We start from the raw sequence: 22,882 nt of genomic DNA, 5'->3' as shown, positions 1-22,882 counted from the left end.
AAACCTATTTTGCTATAGCTTGTTTAGAGAGGCTTAGACTGGAGCTTTGACCTTCCATGAGACGCTTTACAGAGAAGAGTGGGGTGACACAGGATGAATAAGAAGGAACACTATACAAACTGGGCACACCATACCCTGATCTGGAGGGAGTGGGCTGCTTGCCTGCAGAACTGCAATATTAAAATGCTGGCAACATGAGCAGATAATGTATTTCAAAATCAACACTGCTCTGTAAGGAGAACTGAATAAGATTTGGGCTTGTTTAGGAACTAAGTGGTACCTAAGTGTTAGGCAATCACACCTTAGACATTAAAATTATGGAGTTTGGCAGAGTACCTGTTTTAATCCTCACTATGTCCACACGGCAGCAACGGATTTGATAAGTCTGTGTATGTGTTTATACTGAATACCAATTAATCAGTGCTTAAGGTTCAGTCTTTGTTTAACACAAAAGGCCAGATGGGAGCAGCACTTAGGTGGCCATGTCAGAACTGATACATGCCTTCTGCATTGCCACTGATTAGCAGCACAACAAGAGCACATTTCCCAGCACCGAGTCTCAAAAGTGCTTCAGGGAAGAACCACACACAATAATTTCTTTTACAGATGGGGAACCAGATGCATAAGAATCTTAGCAACTTGCCTGAGCAAAAAGTAACTTCTGGCATTGAAACTGGTGTAAAGCACCAGCTATTGACCTCAAAAGTACAGGTTTTTAACATCTTCTGAGCAACAGCTGGCTTTCTAACCATTAGCCAGTCTGTCAGATCACAGCATTTTCTTCTAACCACTGACCCATTCTGACATCAGGACAAATGCTGACACTTACTTACTTGGTGCATACCACTGCCCTTGGAAAAGGACTGTGCCTCAACAGCAGCACCTATTGCACCCAGTATTGCATCAGAAGAGGAAGGAAGTGATGCTTGACAGCTTCTGCTGCCTGATCACACAGAATTCTCACAGAAGGAGGTGTTGAAGATAGATTTTTTTTTTTTATGAGCAACTTTTCAAGTAGTTAATTGTACCATGTATTGGAGTTTGGGAAGCACCTTGCTTGGGAAGAACAGAGAATAAAGCATAAAATCAACTGTGAATTTCAGTAGTAATTAAGAAACTTGGCATGAATCTTGCTCTCTCTCCTTGGCTGCTGTGGAAACACATATTGTCACTATTCAGTATTGAGTGGCAAAAACCACAATTAACTTTATGATCTTATTTTGAATAGAAACACTTTTGTTAAGCCCTTTTTCTTTTTCATCCGCAAAAAGAAATGCCACAATTCACATATGCCTGTAGCCATTAATTTTTCTCCTCAATCAATTTCTTTGAGTACAAAACCAGTAAATGTTCTAAACACATTGATTAAAGTACAAAATCTATGTAATCATATAACTAGTCCTTTTTTTTCAGAAAACAATTACTATTCTCAGAAAGCAATTCAATCAGTTCCAGTAACACTATAATATCACACTGAACAAATTTCTTGTGCAAAGTCTAGGCTCACAGAGCCATACTTGCACGTTTCCAAGTCAGCATGGAGCTTGGAGCTCCATGTTTAAATTCGAATTGAGCTATCCCAGTGGAAAAGTGAAGGCCAGTACCTTGTCCACATCACTCTGCAGCATGGGTTGTCCTGCTCCTGATCTGCTAGCATGTCAAACTTTGCTTCTAGCACTTGCAAGAGTACAGTTAACTAAGCTGAACACTTTTACTGTCACCTCTGCTGCTTTAAAACAAGCGTAGACACCAACTGTTCCCTGACCAGACTCAGTGCCACATTAATATTTATGTGCCACAGAACAAGCTGGGAAGAAGCATCTCAGCCCCATCTTTATAACCTTGATTACCTTGCACTGGCAGAGGGTGCACTCTGTGCCATGCTTTATCCAGGAGGATCCAGTGAAGCGAATGACGTTGGTTTCATCCAGACACGTTTTGGTGATGTCGTTGCGAATGGTGTCGGCTTGGCAGGGGTCGGTGACACAGCGGGGACAGCACTCGTTCTCAGGGAGCACACTGAACTCACAGTCCACCTCTGGGCATGGCAAGGGCCAGCAGTCAACCTCTCCTTGCTGTTTTCAGAGAGAACAAGATATTATTATTAGCTTTTATTCTGTTCCTCATCCATTCCTCTGAATCAGCATTATGTTTCCTAGCTGGCTACTCTTTCCCATCTGGTGCTGTTCAGAATTCAGCACAGAAAACATTGATATTCATTGACCGTGGGACACATGGTGATTTTTTCAGGTGCTTTTTTCTGCATGCCATTCAGACAGTAGATGAGATTTAACTTGGTTCAGTAGACTCTCCATCAAGCTGCAGGTGAAAATTCACCACAAAATTATTCAATAGAGGATTGTGGCCCAGCTTCTGCGAGGGAGAGAAGTTGTAATATGACTGCAACTGCAAAAATGTGCCAAAATTTTCAGGGCTTTTTTTCAATTTTTCGGTATTCTTTTTTTTTTCCCCCAATGTAATAGGGAACACCACCATATTTTCAATGAGAGGACCTCCACCCACTCCACTCTCCATCCACTTAGGATATTATAAGCAGAATACCTGAAGTTCCAAGCTTTATCACACCTTCTGCATGGTGGATTTAGCACAGACAAGGTAAGAAAAGGTCTGGGCAGAGACTTGTGTTGGGCCAGCATATCCTTATGGGAACTTACTTTATGCCTGAACACAAATCTAAAGATGTTTAATAAATCATATCAGTTACTAGAAGCTGAAATCAGCTTCCCATCACTCTGGACAAAGGCAAAAGTTACAGATCTATTGGTCAAAGAAAAGACTTCACAGAAGTCAATAATATACTTTTTTTTTTTTTTTTTTTAAGCAGATCTCTGACTTCCAATTTATTCAGCTCATTTGAGCACAGATTTAACAGTCTGGACTTAAGGGGGGCAAAAATAACAGCATTTAGCCCTAGGAAATTGGTTTATTCACAAAATATATATTTAATTCTTTGGGAATGAGGAGTTTGCTATCTCCAAAGCAGAAGCTGAAAAAAAATCACAGACACTTGTAATAACCCCAGATTTCCTCCACTTGTTGCAGAAAGTATTGCAAAGTTAGTCTTTTAAAAAAATCTCATCTGGGTCAATCTTCTTCTTTTGAATTGTGTGATGGTAAGACTGAAAGCAATTTTTTAATCCAGTCACCGATCTTGACACTTCAATCTATTTTTTGCAGTGATGGACAGTACAGGGAGTAGACATTACTTTGTCACCCCAAAAAGTCCATGGTCACTGAAAGAAAGCAGACTTTTGCTACAGAAGTAGCATCTTGAAAACAAAAGAAACATCTATTGAGAACCTAAATTGTAGGTTGGTTATTTTTTCATTTTTAAGATATTTAATGAAGCACATGGTTATCTATTTCACTGAATTTTGGCAGTGGTAGCACTGTAAGCACAGTCTACAGAAATGGGCTTCTGGCTGTTATTCATGATACCCTGACAAGCCAAAGCTGCTACATGGACCAGCCTTTATACTTGGAAATAACTTATGATAAAAGCTAGTTGCTTTTATCCTGCAATTTTCTCTGTCACAGAAACTTCATGAGCAGTATTTTGCAGAATACTTTTTGCTTAGAGTCCAAAGTACATGCCTAGGAAAAAGGTGACAAGCTTTAACAGATTTTTTCAAACTTCATTTCACTCTTTTGAAAAATGCAAGAAGTCTTATTATTTTTCTATTACTTGAAATGTCTGAATGAATAAATAAGTTTAAGTTTACCAGCATCCTTGAAAATATCAGTTGTGATAATAAATACATATTTAGAATTTCCTTATAGAGCTTCATCAGTCTCTGAATAAGTGAGCGTGAGTATTGCTGTGTAGGTGCCATATCCATATCCAAATGACCTCCACTATGCTGAAACCACCTTCATGATTAAGTAATTTATATTATGTCTATTGTGTCAAAGCACATTTTTGACAGAAACAGAAAATACTGACAAAAATCGAGGAAAACCAGATTTTAATTATACATGCACTTCAGGGAAAATTAAGTGGATGTTAATGCATGAAAATGAAACTATTCACAGATCAGAATATCTCATATCATTTTCCCTCCTGTGCAGCTGTAGTCAGGGACCTTACCAGACAGCGGCACTGCTGACAGTTCTGTATCCAGGAATCACCACTGTTATAGGAAAACTCCCCACTCTGATGTAAACATTGACTGCTGAGCCTTGGGTCACACTCAGGACAGCAGAAGAGGTCAACGGTGGGATTTTGGCAGTCACAGACCATTCGCCGGCACATCACATATCCATTCTGGTATTAGAAGAGACACACACAGTGATGACAGAAATTTGCACAACTAGCCAAACTCCAGCCAAAATTTTGTATTTTACCATGATTCTATGCCATTAACAGCTCACAAGTTTTCCACTACACAGTATCTTTGCCAAAATACAATTCAAACCAAGCCAGAAATCCCCATACACACTCACTAACAACCGTAAAATTCCCCTGTTGTCTTATGCACATCCTTCATACAACTGATCTCCAGGCAGTGCTCCCCTGAGGTGGTGAAACCCAAGGACATCTTCCCCAAGGGTTAGACTTTAATGGAGTGCACTAAGTTTGTAATTTTCATATAGATGCTTGATGAGTCTTGCTTTAAACTTCTTAGAATATCACAGTTTCATAGAAAACCAGATTGGAGGGTGTCAAGGAAGATCAACCCCTCTGCTCTGTAATTATTCACATAGGAAGATGATAGGTGATTTGAAACGAAACCATGTATGCTAAAGTTGAGCTGCTGAAATGCTCAGGACACTGTCAGCAGTGTTTTGGCCCTTTATTCTCCATCAGCACTTAGCTTGGGACCATACTTCCCACAGCAAACATTTGAGGAAGTTAGCTGAATTATCCTGCAGACACAGAACTTACTTCTATTTATAGTCATCTGCTTGAGATACTGGCATCAGACTCCAGCCCCAATAGGTGTCTAGACAGTTAATTTGCATGAAAATGCTGCTACTCTCACCCAGAGAACACAGGTGGCATCTCTGCTAACAAAACAGCACTGTCATCCTTCTCCCAGTACCACATAATAAACTTCCAATGAATGTTCTGCTCATGCAGGTTGGAGAGAGAAACTATCTCCAAAACCCTATGTAATTCATGATTTTATTTCTGTAGCTCCACACATGCACCTGAGAAGGCAGCTGAAACAGGAATTTCACTTGTATCCTGATGCTCTGCCCTTCATCCCTACCAGCACCTTGCAGCAGCAGCTACTTGCATTTGTACTGACCTGGCACGAGCAGACAGAGCATCTGTCATTCTCCAGCACCCAAATCTGACCATTGTGCTTGATTTTGCCTTCATGGATACAGTCTCCTGTGCAGTTCTTGCCATGGGGACACCGACAGTCATACCCGCCGTCCAAGTTAAAGCACACAGTGTCATTGGCACAGCTATGCCTTCCAGTTCCACATTCATCAATGTCTGCAAAAACATGCCATGGAATGCTCTCAGACCACATCCAATTAACAAAAGTTTTCTTGTGGCAGTCAATACAAATGATTCTTAGCCATTAAGACCTTCAGCTGAAAATTAATTTGTAGTTCACCAGAATGGGGAGATCTTAAAAATGAACAAAAACTTCTTTACGAGTCACATCAGTTCTTTTGGATCATGTTTTAACCTGATATTTTGAGTTTTGCTACACATATTTCTAAGTCAATGCTATTGAGTACAGTAGATAGAATGAAGAAACCACAAGAAACATGAGAGAAATAATAATTCTTAGCTCCCTAAAAAGCCTTAGTTTGTGGCAACCATACATGAGACATGTTCTGTGAAACAAGAACAGCTTCAGAATCGTGTTCTTAAAGCCTTTTGCTGGCTCTGTCTAGAACATTGGAGTTCACTTGATGAGAATTTAATGTGAAAGGTGATGTCTGACCTGCAAGCTCATTTAAGTAAGCACAACATGCTTTAAATTTCACCATTGATTAGAATGTAAAAACTAGAATATTTTAAATATTCAAGTTTCAGTGACAACTATAGCCCTTCTGTCTAGAATAGAAAATAAAGGAAAAAATCCTGTCTCCAGTGAATAAAAATAAATTACCTCAAAACAAATATTTCTCAAAGAATTAAAAAGTACTTTAAAGGCCTACTTCATCAAGGTACACACAACTATTTTGCAAAGGCAAGCTAGCAGCACACACTGCCTTCTACTCAAATAGTCCTTATTTAGTTTTTACAGCTGTTTAAATGGAGAAAAATGATCCTGGAAAGAAGCTTCAAAGGGGCATGAAGTAAATGGATATATGCAATAAAAAGTGGAAAACAGAGTAAAGACTAGAACTACAGTGATTGTAAATATTGAGATATTGAGTTCAACTCTAAACACAATTTCTCAGCAGTATAGTCCAGGTTTGATTAAAGTTCATTAAAATTAGTGATGTTATAATTAAATGTCCACCAGAGGAGTGAGATAAAATAAGCAATATGGTCATGCATGTACCTTTCACCACCAGCATAAAACCCTAAAAAATAAAACACTCAGCTTTGGGTTCAACAATGGAAATGAAACGTCCAATCCACCTCAAGCACACTCAGTTTAAAGCAAAATAATTCAATTACCATTTTAATTCTAAGCGTGGCTATGGTCAAAAAACCAAAAAAGTTAACAAGTTGCTAACGTGAATATGAATTGGGATGAAAAACAGCAGGGAAATTATTAGAACTCCATTGTACAAATCAGCAGCATAGCGGGTTTCCTTCAAATCCTTTGTGCAGTAACAGTGGCATAATCTTAAAAAGAATTGCAAAATTACTAGGGCTTATGGGAAGATTGGGGGAAATGTCATTTGAGAAAAAATAAAAAGACGTGGATTGCTCATGGATTGCTCATCTCTAAAAGAAAACGAGCAAGAGGAGATATACCAAAAAAATAAAAAAAAGACTACTCCAAAGAAGACATGTTGAGAGCTTTTCTCTCCATACTGGCTAACATACTAGATAAGGGACAGTGAATGGAACTGAAAGACAACAAATTTATGCCTGATAAAAGCAAATAACTTTTCATACAATGCATAAACAAACTACGACACTCACTGCTACAGAATCCTAGGAGGCAAAAAACAATTACATAGGCAAAAGTGTATAAAGCCAGCCAGAATATTCAATTTTCAGTGCTAACAGATTTTTGGAGAGATTGTGATTTTTGGATACATTTCATGTGTTAGGGCCCATGGTACACATATTTATGTAACAGATAATCCAGAACAGGCAAATCATCTCAGATCTCTACATCTTCTACCTACCTGCCTTCTGAGGCATCTGGAGGCAGTCACTGCTGCAACAGGGCAGGAGATAACTGGGACCATGAACCTAAGTCAGTGTGTCTGAAACATGACTGGCCCATCAGACACCCCAACAGTCAGGATACATAACCAGTGGAACAGTGGCCCTGCAGAGGCTGTCCAGAATATCAGCCTGAAGGTTTTTAGAAAAGTAGAGAACAGGAATGGTTTGAGTGACGCCAGTTTGGGCAGAGCAGGGATGGAAGAGCTACTCTTTCCTTGCTATATTTTCTCTTAAATCCAGCCAGAAAGTAATATAACCTGGCAATTTAAAATTAAGGTATAGCTGTTCTTAAGTCATGTAATAACAAGAACAGACACAAATTCAGTTTAAATGTAACGATTTGGATTAACAGCAAGATTATCTTTATTATCAAAGTAATTTTTGATAAATTACTTTCCAAAACTTGTATTGGACACTCTTTTGTACATAATTTTCACACAGCTGTCATAAATTAATAATGTCACTTCTCAGCAACCTATCTACTTAACAGAAGGTAGACATACTTAATGAAGTAACTGGACAGAGTTCAGCTGTCATGTAAATAAGAAAGCTTTCCTTTAAACAACAAATGGTAATCCTATAAACACTGACTCTGCTTTTGGCACTCAAACACAAGTCTATTTCACAACTTTCCCATGAGAAAAAGGCTTCTGAGATTTATTTTTCAACACAGTCACAGTAAGTGAAAATAATGGAGGTTTCATCATTGACTCTGGTATTGAGCCGAGCTTATCTGGCATTGAGAACTTCTGAAAATTCCCAAACTTGTTTTTTTCAGTTGTTTGATTTATGAAAATAAATGTTCTGGATAGGACAATTTAAATATCCCTAGTCACAGCAGGAGCTATTTACATTTTGATTCTAACCTAATCAGAAACAGCAGTGTGTTTATGATGCAGCAAGAGAAACACCAATTTTTCATGCATGAAACTCTCATCTGCATTATTCATCCACATCAAACTTCAGGCATTATCAGCAAAGAACTTGCACACATATCATCCATACCAAGCAAAACTTCGTTCAGTTATTTTTATTTTAGACTTTTAATAGATGGTGAATCATGTTACTGAAATTGTGCTTACAGCCATAACCAGCTATGGACAAGGGACACTGGGTGCTGCATCTTTTGTGTTTGAAAAGGGAAGATGGTAAGATTACAGATTGCATATTCCACTCTATCCAGCCACAAAGCATTTTATGACTTCTTCCATGCTGTTAACAAAACATACAATCAAACAACCTCCAGCCCTCTCCCAAAAGAAACTAAAACAAAAAATCCCCAAAAGAGTCCCCCACAAACAACTCAAGAACAAATAGTTCACTTCAGGCTATTTACAACACACTGCTTAAGAACCAAGCAGCTTGAATGTTAGGACATTAGAACATTATGTCTCAAAAGACTTGGAGGTTTGCCTCAATAAAAAAACCCGACAGAAATGAAATGTAACTAGTTATCCAGTGCTAAACTGAGAATCAGTTCTTATTTATCAAACCTACATGAAAAATTACAGCAGCTTTCATCTGTCTCATTTTTAAGGATTTTCCTTTTCTTACATCATCTCTTACAACCTAATGTTGCAATAACAAGGCATATCATGGGAGAAGAAGTAGTGATACATGTTACAGAAAACCAGGAGTTAATTCTATTACAAATAATTTACTGCCCACACAGGAAAAATACCGGACCAAAGCCATACAATATGGTGACAGTAGTAGGAATGACTAAACTCCTTCTGCAGTATTTGGGAGACTGCAGACATAGAAAACTCCATAAAAATGGGAATTTCAATTGCTCCAGGTTGTGACCCAAGGTTGTATTTAAGAGATTCACTGACTGTTTCTTGGAAGAGGTAGTCAAAGAAACACAGAGGAACAAAGCACCATTTCATTTGGCCCTGAGCAGCAAGCAGCCTCTGATTCAGAATGTCTCATCGTTCTGATATTGGTTAGACTCACTTTTTTAAAGAAAAGTGAACATTTGTATCACTGAGAAATATTGGAAGAGAGGACTCGGGAGGGTGGACAGCTCCTTTGCTCTGAAGCCACTGAAGTTTCTCAGTTACCTTTGCTCTGAGGAATAGCATTAGCTCAGCAAGGTGAAAGTACCAGGATACCTGAGTACCTTTTGCTTAAGGCAAAAAGGAAGGAGTGCATTTGCTAGGGAACCCAAGCTCATCTGAACAGAAAGCTCTATTTCTGTTCTTTTCTGTCCTGAGTAGATCTATTGACTGGTGTAATCATTCTTTAAAAAGCAAGTGAATTGTGAATAATTTATTTCTGAGTTCATGTAAGCCACCTGTGAGAGTGCATACCAGATGTGGAAGATGAAGAGCTGAGACTTCAGATGTTGGTAACATCAGCTTGACAGAAATGTCATTTCCTTCTACAGTAAATGTGTTCAAATTGCTGCCTTATAAAATATAGCGGTCAAGTTTCTGTTTTATCAGTCCTTTTATAAAAGACGAGAAAATCTGGAAATTTTGTTTTCTTTCCACACTCCAGAATATTGAAATACTAATGTGTCTCCATATCTACCTTCTGTTTGGTGATGCTTAAGGTGGGTTCACAAATTTAATACTGAAGCCTTAATGCCTATAGCTCTATTTGGGATAAATGGAAAAAAGAAAGAAGTCACTTTATTTGCTGACCTTTAATGATCATGAATAAAAGCAAAAGGATTTTGATGGAGCTTTGTGAGTGCTAGTAAGGTTTCCTGCTGAAGAGTAATGATTTTTTATTTCCTGTTTCACTTAATTGCTGTCAAAAACAAAGCTTCTGATAAACCTAAGTGTAGGACTCCAAACTGACAGTGGTTTTAACTTCAAGAAATCTCATGTACTAGTTAAAATGCCAGATGCGGTGTGAGATAAATTGAGACATCCCGACAGCCAGCAATTCCTCTGCCTTCCAGATCCAGAGACATAGATGCTAGAGTTACCATTTTGGACTTTGCTCACTCAGTAATGCTGGGGAGCATACTGAGGCTTATAATATGCCTCCATCCCTCATTATCCTGGATTGTTGAAAACAGACTTCAAATGGAGCCTCAGCCTCTGTGCTGTCAGGCTGGCTGCTCTGTCACACAGAGAAGTAAGTGATTCTAATTCTGGAACAGGATGGCAGAAAAAACCCATAAGATACTTCAGAACAGAAAATCCAAATGGGACTTCACATATGGATAAACCCTTACAACCAAAAAAAGATTCTTTTATGAATTGGACATTCTGGATTGATCTAGCCAAACCTTTCATTTGCATCTGTCTCATTTAAAGAATGTAGTACCTGCTGAGAGTGAAGGTACATTGATCTCACATTCTATACTAACAACAGCTGGTACCTGATGGATACTCTTGGTAAGTCCTAAGGGGCTGCCTTAATTAGGTGAGCTTTCTTTGGATGTGGATGTGTGCCAAACATCCAACAACTGCTGAGGCGTAACCTGCACTATTCTGGTACAAACCAATATAGCCTCTCTCTTCAACTGATTATGGAAGCTTTTAGACATTGCAAAGGACAAATTCAAAGGAATAAGGATGTTACACAGAACTGCAGGGCAAACATTAATGGGGCCTGAACTTTCTTATTTTAGGATTTTGCCCTCAGTTGTTCTAGTTTTTTTTACTGCAATGAAGCCTGAGGATGCAATATCTACTCCCTTAGCCCAGCTTTCTTTATGAAATGGTACATAAGAGACAACCTTCAGTACCAATAAGACTGTTTAAAGAAACTATAAAGAAAAGCTGTCAGGGGCAAAGAGGAAGATACAAGTTAATATACCATACTGAGTGCTATATTTACATATATAAAATTTAAGACTTCGCAAAGCCATACAATCTCAAGAACTACATGGCTGATATTCACTTTTCTGGAAATATAACAAGGCATAACATAATTTTATTTCCAAGGGAAAAACAGCAAGTGCTGCTAAGAGGTTGAAGGCCTACAGCTGCATTTCCCATAATTTCTCTCAGTAATTTTTAGAGACACCATAGGTCTACCTGGGGGTATAATGTGAATCAAAACTATTAGCAAAGAGATCTCTAGGTCTTCCATTGCCTGTAGGTACAATAAAATGGGATCATGAATTTTTGCATTCAAGTACATTAGTCAAAATATTCAATATTCTCAGTATGCCGAAGAAGCAGCAGTAGTCAAGGTCAATAGACGTGTAAAATAGGCAATTCAGTAACTATTATTTTATTATCAAGCACAGACAAAGTCTAGTGCTACCAAGGAGCCCAGCTCTAGGTAGGAATATTTAGTATGATGTCCAAAAAGAGATAGGTGCACCATTGGAATTCTGTTAAAATAAGGCTTTTAAGGAAATGCTCCTGTGCATCTGTGATTTTAACAGAGGTGTTTCCACATGGATTTTTAAAATTGGAGTCTTTGCTGAAGGAAACAAAGAACTGATTACACTGATCACTGAAACGCTTTGTGCAGTATTATCAGCACATGTGCAGGGGACACAAAGAGACCCAGCTTTGAGGAAGATGATGTAGAACAATCAAGAAAGAAAACCTTCCTTGGCTTTTAAAGGTTTTTTCCTCTAGAAGAAGGAACTTACTTCAAGGCAACTCTAAAACTTACAAAAGATGAGTCAAGTCAAGCCTATTATGCGCTCTATACAAAACAATACTTTGAAGTAGTTTGCACTGTTCCTTCTACAGCTCTGCAAGCTGAAGCACTTGCACAAGATAGAAAGTTTCAGAGGATGCTGGTCCTGGATAGAGTTGAACATGAGAATTGGAGAACTGTGATTCGAAATTAGAGATTAGTATAGCCTGGAAGCTGCTGCCCCATTAAAGTGACTGTCTAAAAGACCATCCACCAACAGCTCAATCTAATCACATCTAACTAGGGGTTACTGAAGAACTATCAAAAGCAATCCATTTTCTTTTGTCTGTAAACCCAATAGGGAAATTTCTTACAGGGGAAAGATCTGACAGCAGAGAAGACAATTGGTTCTGCACTACGGTGTTGTGCTCCTCCAAGTTCAACTTCCCACACTGCAATGGATTTTAGGTTGTCTCTTCATGCCCCTTCCGGTTTTATTTTTATCTGAGACAACATGTCACAAGCTCCAATCCAATAAAAAATGATGTGGTAAAACTAATCAAATATCTAACCTTCCTTCCCATTAAAGCAGGGCTGGAGCAACCTGGTCTAGGGAGATGTGTCCCTGCCCAGGGGGGTTGGAACTACGTGATCTTTAAGGTACCTTCCAATCCAAGACGTTCTATAATTCTGTGATCTCAAGTTGCTAAGGATCCCAAATGTTTGGAGCTGCAATCAATCAAACTGAAAGTGTTCCACTGTTAGTCACTAGGGTTGTCAGCAATGAAGATAGTTTTCTGGCATCTGTGATTTAATTCTAATTACTTGTTATCCTCTGTGTAAGTTTAATAAAGAGCTTCTGGCTCTTTGTAGAAAAGGTCAAAACAGTCTAATAATTGGACCTTCTGTACACATGTAGCAATCCCCACATTTCTTTTCGCTTGGCTTTTCATTTGTTTAGAATTTGCTGCTTAATTGATACTTGTTTGAACACATTGTAACACAGCCACTTTATATCGTGTATCTCTCTTGAGATAGCATGTGCCAAACCACTATCTTCAACTCACCAGGTAAGCCTTATACTGACACTGAAGATAAAACTTGGGATATTGAGAATATTTCCATAAATGCCTGGGTGGACTATTTATTTCCTGTGCCACGAGTGACAGAAGTGCAATGTTATAATCAGAGGTATCACAACTTATTCTTTGTACCTTCCTGTCCTAACTCCTGGCCAGCTAACACTGACATTTAGTTAGTTCTTGACAAAGAAAGCTCAACTTATGAAAGCAGTGGTTGCCTTAAATTGCTGATTCCTCCTGGGAATACAGGCTTTCAGCTGTGATGAAAATGTGTTGAAATAAAGTATTGATGATGGGTATACCAGAAAGGTCATTCTCACTCCTGGAGAACTGTCTGTGTGTCTGCCTTAGAGAAATTAATTCAATTGCTTCCCTTTGGGACTGATGCAGCCCACCAGTGTGAGTTTAAATAGCAATAAGAAAGCTTACACTGTGAGCACTGAATATTTCAGTACTCAGAGAAAGAAGGGAGTAAGGGTGATAATTTTTCCCTGAGAAGTGCATCACATAAAAAGACTGGCTTGCTCTGTTATTTAAGAGCAGCAGCATGAAATATCTTAAGATATCTTAATGAATAACATTATAAGATGTTATTAAGATTAAGATATCTTAATGAATAGCATTCCATACTAAGAGATCTGCATCCTAAAGTAATTGTGTTCTTATTAATCTGCTGTTCTCTCTAACGTCATTCATGAACACAAAAAACCTTTCCATCTCCTTGTTACCCTTGTCACTCTCTTGTCCCCTACACCTTGAGCCAGCCCTACATCCACTGAGCTCCCTAGTTTGTAATGCAGGTCTGCAAATTGCTGCCTTCTAGAAGCACTTAGCCATTACACAGGAGAAACACCACAGTATATCCAAGGTATAGGTAAGGGTCTCAGGGATACATAATCATTTTCTGTAGTGGGAAATATTTTTATCAAGAATTATTTCAGTGTACAAGGAAAACAAAGTGGAAGAAATTAGGTCTGGATTGAGGCCCATTTCCTATACACAAAGAATCTGACATACAAACAGATTACTGTGGAGTGACAGATTACAGTGCATGCTACCAGCCCACGGGAAATCACTTATGCAAGGGACAAGCACAGAAGCAGATGTAGGGCCAGAGAAATTGCATTTCAATCACCATGCCTGACTTTATATATTATGTTAGTAAAACACAGAAATGCTCCACTAATGCTCCACATTCTAGGAATATTCATATTTTTATTCTTTTGCCTTTGATGATGATGCTTATTTAGACTGTAATTCTTTTGGGTCAAGGTTTAAATTTCACTGCAGTTTTCAAGACAATGCTTGACCAGTACAATCTGAAACACTAGGCATTTTCTGTACATTTTCATGTGAACCATAAGAGTACCCCACCTTTTTTAGACACTGACCTTCACAGGATTCTCCACTTGGTGAAAACATCCCATTGTCATGGTAGCCATCTCTGCATTCGCAGTGGTACCAGCCGGGCAGGTTAATGCAGTTAGCACGGCTGTCGCACTGAACAAAGCCATCCGAGCACTCATCAATGTCTGTTTATTAACAACAACAAAACAGAGGAAAATTCACACAGAGAAAATTGCTGTATTCATTCAAGGAAAGAATGATATCCCTGGTGTTTCTAGGTTTTACAGAATTATTTTCATTACTGACACTTGAATTTGCAGAATTAATGGCAATGAAGTTTTGAATTGTTTCTATAAAAATACTTGGCTAATGATTTTGGGCCTAACAGCAGCAGAGGTACTGCTTATCCCAATTTACTGCCTACACAGTAACAACTCATTTTGTCACAAAACATGACAGGTAATCTGACATCAGTTTAAACCGCCCCTAATATGAAGAAAATAATTAGGTCCCAGTTCATATAATAAGATCTTAACCCTTTGAGTAGTGCAGGCTGCCTGATAAAAGATATTTCTTTTTCTACGGGTATATAAAAACATTAAATATTTACTCCGGTCCTTGCTTATGCTTTTGGTGACACCAATTTTAGGTTAGAAGGCCTTCCCTATCCTGTGGAGTTCCTGTTGATTTATTGATTTATTGATTATCCTGTTGGTCCTTATTGACCAGCACCTCTGAATCTCAACATAACCGACTGCAGGCTCCTCTCTAATCATCAAAGAAAAGAACTAGGTTTCCAAGCAAATGCTTAAATCATGAGGATGAAACACAGCACATTCTCCTTCTCCTGGAAATTCCTTTGGGAAGTGTGTCTCTTAAACCAGCAACTTCCACTGACTAAACTTTACAATAGCAATTTATCATAGAATGGATTTTTTTTTAAATGCACTCACTAGATTCAAAATCCACCAAAGAATGTTCTAAAGACCTGTACTCATGGACTTAGCAGAGATGCAGAGAAGTTTGTGACATGTTCACTTCCAGTGCCTTCAGGTACACACTAAGCTGTACTAAAGAATAGGTCCCAGAGTATGAATGCTGTTAACAGTTAGGGAATACTGGAGTATGGAGTCAAACAGGAGTAAAACTGAGCTGTTCCCCCATCAGATCACTGCCTTATCACTGCGTTTTATAGCAGAAGTAGCATACCTATCTGAGCATCAAGCTGACTGAGAGGTGCCTACAGAACCAACACTAAGGGAGGCAAAACATGTGCAAATTGCCTTGAGAAACAAAAAGCTCTAATCACCCTCCACCATGAGTTTGAACAATGAATAAGCTCTCAGTGTACTGGCCACTCAGGCCAAAGCAAGGATTAAACCTTTCTTCAAAGGTTGAATCTTTAAAACTAAAAGCTGAAGTAATAAATTAAGACTCAAATTCTTGAAGTACATCAGCAGTTGACCTAGCATTCTCTAGGACACAGATATGAAGGAGAGTTGTGATGTGACCACTGAGATACATGTGAAATACCTCAAAATTCTGCCCACAGTTACCTGCCATTTTTATGTCATTTGCTATTTTCATAGGAGGAAGTGTAAACTGGCTAAGAAAATAAACTATCAGCTACAATAAAGTAAGGAATCAGAATAATAATGTGTGGCTAGATAGACATACTCTCACCAAAAATTTTGTGAAACCTATTCAAAGACAAGCTTTTTAAAACCCTGAGACTTTCTCATCCATTGAGAACACTTTGTTCCACATTTCAAGGTGATAAAAATATTAGTGTGTGGGGAACACCTGCATCAACTACAAGGTAAAGCGCAGTCACCCACATTTGGTTTTGAGTTGTGTTTTTCTTATACATGACGGGGGTATGTGGGATGCACTCTGGGTATTTTATTTTCATGCTAAATAATTGTTTTAAAAATGTCTTTGAAATAACTGTACAACTGTATAATGAACATATTGGTTTTTAAAAGCTTTACAGATCTTTGACAAAACCTCATTAGAAATTTTTGCTATGATGAATCAATCTGATTTTCTATCAACAGTAGCTCTAAACACGCATCCCTGATGTACATTATCAGTATTTATGATGATAAAAACAACCAATACTCCTGCTGCAATATTGCAGCAAGTGTACATTTTGCTGCTTTGTGCACCACAAATCAAGCCGTAAGTCTCTACTGGTTTAAAAAAAAATTCAACTCCACTATGAATTCCAAGATAATCATCTGAGTATTTGTGCTGCAGGACTGAGAAATGCCAAACCTTTACAATCTTCCACTGCTCAGTGTGTTTCTTTCTAAATCAGTATAAACTCTGGCCTTTTTCTTGTGAGCAGCCAGGAGCCAGTGGGACCTCAGAGGTGTTTGAGAGATCAGAGGAAGATCAATGAAAATTATGTTACAGTACTGAGAAAAGGTTGGCTTGCAGTCTGTGTCTTATCTACTGCTACTCACTCAGAAAGCCACAGATAACTCATGAAAAAGGAAAAGAAAAGAAGAAAGGACTGCAACCTGGAAGTTCCCTTACCACAGGGGAATATGCTGCCTGGCTGCCAGCTGGCCAGGCAGAGCAGAAGTGACCCTGCTGAACACTTGGGATCACCTGGCCAGTACAACAGAACTTGTGGTTGGCTAAAGCTGCAAACCCCAGAGAACCAATAGTGCATGCCCACTCAGAGGCTGAAGGAGAAGAGCTGCTGTCAAGATTTGATGTTAATCCTCATACTGGCTACTAAATAACGTCACATTAAGACACTGGACGGCATATACTTCTTTGGGAAAGTGGAATGCATTTATCAGTGATGAGCTGGAGAAACAAGTGTTATTCAGGTCGAAGTAACGGATATGAATTAAAGAAAGAGGAGCCTGTGCTCCTCTTTTCTGAAAATTTTATTTGTGAATCTATAAGCCTTACAAGTGTAAGAGCAATATCACTCGCAAAGTGGAATGCATTCAGATGAACTTCTTGATTATTCAGGAAAAACAAGCCATGAACATCACATCAGTATTGGTAAAGCGACAACAAAAGCAGCCTCTCTGTATTTATTTGCAAACTAGCTGATTAATCTGTAACACAAGAAACATTGCTTGGAATGAAATGCTTTATCTGATGTCAATAAACAAAGAAATACATTCTTCTGGTTTTGTTGTGACTGCATGCAAAATTGGAGTGGAGTTTACATAAGAGAGCCTCATCATAATCATGTATGGAAGCACACTGCAGGTCTTGAAGAATGTCTTACTCCTCACAGACTGCATGCATTGGAACCATTGCTGCATCCATGCTGAATAAGCCATTACTCCTTTCAGGATTTTGCTGCAAAGAAAGGAAATCCAAAACACTTCTCACCACTAATTTTTAGGCAAATGACATCTTAAGCACCTGCCAGTCGGTCTCAGAATATAGATGTTTTTTATGCACAGAATTTTGTTTTCATTCTCACAGCTAATGCTGATTATTAATTCACATAGAAACGTGCTCTGTAATGGGACAAAATGTGACTGTTGCAACTCTGTTAAACAGGAAACCGCAGCAGAAATGTGTCTTACAAAGCAAAAGCACTGATTTAATGGAAAAATTTCTTGACATTTGGATAAAAAGATTTCTGTTTTCAAATAGGCATAGCATGGCTCAGGAAGTGCTGCAAAAGTATCTACAACTGAAATTATCTTATTAGTATGGGAAAGGCAGACAGAAATAATTTTCCCCTGTCCTATGGTGAAACCTTCTTGGATGAGTCATCTTGCAGCTGCTCAGTCAGAGGTGTAAGCTGACAAGAGAAGAAAAACTGATTGAAGTTTTGCTTGGCCAGTGGCTATGGTCTATCAGTGGGCTATATGGAATATTAACAGTGATAATGAAGTCCTGTTTGATGCTGTACTAGAAAAGCATGGAAAATGAAATATTACCCTATAAAAGAAAGTTAGCAAAAGGCTTTATATTTTCACTTATGCCAGTCAGCCTTCTTATTTCCATATTTTGTTACCCATTTTTCAACTCAAAATTTTAAACTTTTTTTGCTGAAGCCTCATTCTAATAAAGTAGACACAAAATCAGAGGCATTTTAAAAGTCAGATATGCCTAGCTCCCCTTGACATGACATTTGCTCTCCCAGATACCTTCCTTGTACCTTGGGATCACTCATTTCCTTAACTGTGCCAACAGTTTCAGCTATTATACCCTTTTCTTTTGGGAACACTGAGAAAACTCTGCTCCCTGAAGAGTAAAGTAAGATCATTAGCAAATTATCCACTGGTACAAAAAGAAGAAAAGGAGAACTAGCTGTCTGATTCATATTATTAGAGAATTTCTGTATAATAGGACTTTTTGAAGACTGAAAGTGGTATAAAATTGCCAATTAGAAAGATAGCAGTTCTCTTGCATCCAGCAACAGGACCAAGCTCTAATGTAGTCAAGCTGCACTCAACAGAGCCATGGTGTGGGGGAGGGGTGTTGCTACCATTGTATTTTACTCACTTCAAGACTTAAATGTTAATCATCAAATCCTCCTCTTAGAAAAGCCTGCATTCACAAACTTAGAGGGACACACAGCAAAACACAGTCCATAAATATTTTCTGTCATAAACTGCTTTATCCAAGTCAATACAAACCAAAGTCCTTGCTTGTCAAAAAGTCAACACCACAGATTGGAAGCTGTGTATATTTAGAACTTAGCTGTCTCCACACTGGAAGGTTTTCTGCGACAGAATAATATCTGGCACCTAGCTAAGATTGCCAATTAATAGAGATTCCCAATTGCAATAATCTGTCCCAGTGCTAACTGGGTTTTGTCACTGGGTGTGGCTACAGAGATTAATGAGCAGCCAACATCTTCCGAAATGTTCAGTCACTCCTGACTCAGCCTAAATTTGAGATCCCATTTCAATGGCAACAGCCTTTCCAGCCCCATGCTAACCTCCCAAGCCATCCACATCCCAGCCCCATATACAGCATAAATAAAGTGCAAACAAACAACTGAAAGAAAAAATAATTTCAGCCACAGATCACTGAATAAGTGCTTTAGGAGACTTGGAAGCTGCTTAAACAGACAAATCTTCAATATTTGGGATTTTTTCATGGGTACATTTGGAACAGTCAGACTCCAATATGCCTTTGCATATGTCAATACAATTTCAAGGATATTATGTCTGGTTTGTATGTAAAAAGGTCATGTTTCAACTATTCAGATTTATGCTCAGATAACAGAATATACAGCAGTATTAAGATGATGTCTGGGTTATCTAATTTTAGTAAATACATATGAAAGAAGGAAAAGGCCTTATTCAATAGGACTAAATAAAAGTTCACTGTACTACATAAAGTATTTGCTATCAAGGACTCAATTTTCTGGACTAGCCTTGAAAAGGGTTCATCTCTGCTGCAAATTCTAAAGTCCCATGTCTTGCATTTAAGAATCAAAAAGTGTTTGTTTTGGATTTCATGTGATAACAGATTACTTCAATATACTGGAGCAGTATACTGGAGTAGTTCAATATATTGGAGCTATCTTTGTTAAAACAAAACAGTAAGGATTCTGGGATTTCTATTCCACTACATTCTCATATACCAATATACCATATGCATATAAATATCATAAAGAGGAATAAACCCCCCAAGAATATAGTGGCTAAGAATGCTGACATGATCCAGGAAGATATCAGTTATACCAGAAAACTTAAGTTGTGGCAGTGTTACAAAAAAAAAAAAGGAGCTGATCAAACTTTACAAAATAGATTTAAAAGTAATTCCAAAGTTTGATCAGCTCCTTTTTTTTTTTGTAACACTGCACCTGACTTCAAAAAGAACTTTCTCCCTCTGTCAATCACAGTCCTAGAGCCTGAGTTTTGTTTACAGTCTCACTCTGATTTGTCATGTTTGAGGAACTCTTTAAAGATATGATATCATATCTTGATTACTAGAACATTCTTTTCACTGTATGGGTTCTCACATCAAAGTTGTCATTAAACCATAGAATATTCTTGATTTTAATTACAATTTCATCCCAACATTTTATTCAGTTACAAGTTTAAATCATAAACAGCAAGATTACAGATGGTCCATGGGACACAGCAGGGAGAGGAGTCACCCACAATTCTACCCTACCATAACACAGCTCCATGAGCAGAAGAACTTTCTCTACACAGCACTAGAAACACCAGTTATCTCAGATACAGCCTTCAGAGAAAAGTAAAGACTGTGGCACTTCCTCTCCCTGCTCCCCTGGATAACGAATAAAGCCTATCTTGGGGGAAAAAAAAATATTTGGAATGTCTTTGGAATTGCTGCTTCCATCTCAACACCTCCCAGATCTAGCAGAACTTCTGGTTAAGTCATCTTAAAATTGCTTTGACAGGTGGAGCCAGTGCTGCAGATGATATGTTCTTCACTAAAAATTTCCAACTGTCATGTTGCATGAAAAAATAGCTACTATTATAACAGGTCTTTTTTTTTTCATTTTAATCCCAGCAAGACCATGATTGCAGTTTATAAAGTACCCTGTCCATGGAAAACTAATTTAGTTACATTAATGAAAAGGAAGCGAAATGTGATTGAGAATGTAATACAGAATTATAGTTCATTAATTCTTCAAGTATGCAATTTTCCAGGCTCCTGATCCCCCATTGATTTCTGCACACCCCCATAGGTCCTGCTAAATGCCAGGAAAAAAGAAATTCAATCGTGTTGGTATTTCATGTGTGGCAGTGGCAGTGCTCCAAAATTAGACAGAAATGTTATCAAAGGGAATTTTCCACTGACTGCTTCACCATGTGGCCCTGCTAACAATTCTTTGTTGTGAAAAATTGATCAATCACAGATCACACCAATAATTGAAACTATGCCTCCCATTGCACACTCAATGTCATCAAAGGAACTGTATTTGTAGCAAATACAAATTGAAATTCAGAGCACCTAATTGGCCATGAACTAGGTGCTTTCATGAATACTGTAAAATAAAAATAATTTATTTTTCAGCTCTATTGTGTGACACTGATTATGCCAATCCTCATTAGAAAGACTAATTAAGAGGAATTGGGCCTCTATTTGTAGTTGTTGACAAATAGGTGGTTTTGCTTTCACTGAGTTCATCATTCTCAGTACAGCATCTCATGTTAACTCTAACACATGCTTCTGTTTGCTCAATAGCCCTATCTTGAAAAAGTACTTCTTTTCTCCAAGATAGCAAAATCACTTTTATACCTTGACATACCTGTTTCAGACACCTACTAGTGTATGAAAGTCACATCACTCCATCTGCACAAGAGAAACAGGACTAACAAACACACTAGTGGCCAGCTGCTAAAGATGGGGAAGGGTAGCTGAGTTCTAAGCAAAAGGGAACTAATTTGAAAAGAGAACTAGTTTTGCCAAATGTTACCTCTTTTCCAGTGGGTGTGAAGGAAGCCTTCACTTGCACAGTGTACTGACAAAAGGTCTTGGGTTTCCTTAAGTGAGGAGTCAAGACAGTCATAACCATGAGTTAGGATGTCTACACATGAAAGGCTGATGCAACCAGCATATTCTCAGCCTTGTAAAAGGTTGTTTCAGATCAGCTCTGTTAAGAATTGCAGTAAATTCCCAAGCATTTAGTTCAGAGGTAAATTATGGAAAACAAACAAAAGAGCCCTCAAAGCAACTCAAACACAGCTTGGGGAACTAGGAATTGTTTTTGACACCCTGATTTTGAGCTTGGTCTCTTGCCACAGTCCTCTACTCTTTGGTCAGGTTATTGCACATAGTATATGTGTGCTAAAGTTTAAGAAATTCTTACATACATGTTCTTATCAGTGGTTTCTTACCAGGACTCTTAGTCCACAGACAACTAATTTGCATTGCTACTCCTGAACTGTCAAATCACATAGAGATTGTATAAAACTGCTGAAGCACAAAAAAAGGAAAAAAACCACACACATCATTCTTTCATGCTATAGCTGACAACAACTCATCAAGAAAACAATAAATACTCTCAATATAAATATGAAAAAGCTGTAGAAACAGCTTAAAACTAAATCACTATTCCTTTGCTTGGGCTATAAACATATCCTTGGCATGATACGTACAGAGACTGCAGACATCCTCATGTTGACAGCAAAAGGAAGAGCTCCATAGGGATACAGGACAATGACTGGCAGTGTTATAGATTTTAATTCCACTAATAGTTGAATGACTCATAATTTATGAGAGAGCTTACAGTGAGTGATGAAGGTCATCCCCATCTCCCTTATATAACAGAAGAAAATTCTATTATAATGCTGCCCAGCTGAACTATTCACATTCTATTTATAGCCCACTGTATTTTAAGAATGTAGTTGAAACTTTAGTTTTCATGTTTAATAAAGGACTTTTTTCCCCATAGCAAATAATAGCTAAGTAGTGGATGCATTTAGATTTTTTTAGAAATAACATGAAAATCCTGTCTCCTTAGAGCTCTTTTGTAGTATTCTCTCTTCCCTGGTTTCTTTCTCCCCATTTTTTTTTTCTTAAGGTGCTACATATATGATTGGAGTTTTGCAACAAGCTAAAGGAAGATATAAAGAGAAAAAGG

At 38.1% G+C, this 22,882-nt stretch overlaps 1 protein-coding gene across 2 annotated transcripts in view; it reads right to left on the bottom strand.

Annotated features, from left to right (window-relative positions):
• Positions 1-22,882, bottom strand: part of NELL2 (neural EGFL like 2) — a 134,344-nt gene that overhangs the window by 1,638 nt on the left and 109,824 nt on the right. For both annotated transcript variants that reach the window (XM_071423566.1, XM_071423565.1), the window contains exons 16-19: positions 14,370-14,510; positions 5,274-5,467; positions 4,109-4,285; positions 1,851-2,075 (exon numbers count right to left, since the gene is read on the bottom strand). In XM_071423566.1, coding sequence (XP_071279667.1) covers positions 1,851-2,075; positions 4,109-4,285; positions 5,274-5,467; positions 14,370-14,510 — 737 coding nt within the window. The remainder of the gene's footprint in view (positions 1-1,850; positions 2,076-4,108; positions 4,286-5,273; positions 5,468-14,369; positions 14,511-22,882) is intronic.

The sequence above is a fragment of the Agelaius tricolor genome, unplaced genomic scaffold, assembly GCF_023055355.1.
Source record: "Agelaius tricolor isolate 1412-34295 unplaced genomic scaffold, bAgeTri1.0.p SCAF_3, whole genome shotgun sequence".
Lineage (NCBI taxonomy): Eukaryota > Metazoa > Chordata > Aves > Passeriformes > Icteridae > Agelaius > Agelaius tricolor.
The sequence above is the reverse complement of the archived record's forward strand: the minus strand, read 5'-3'. Positions and strand labels throughout refer to the sequence as shown.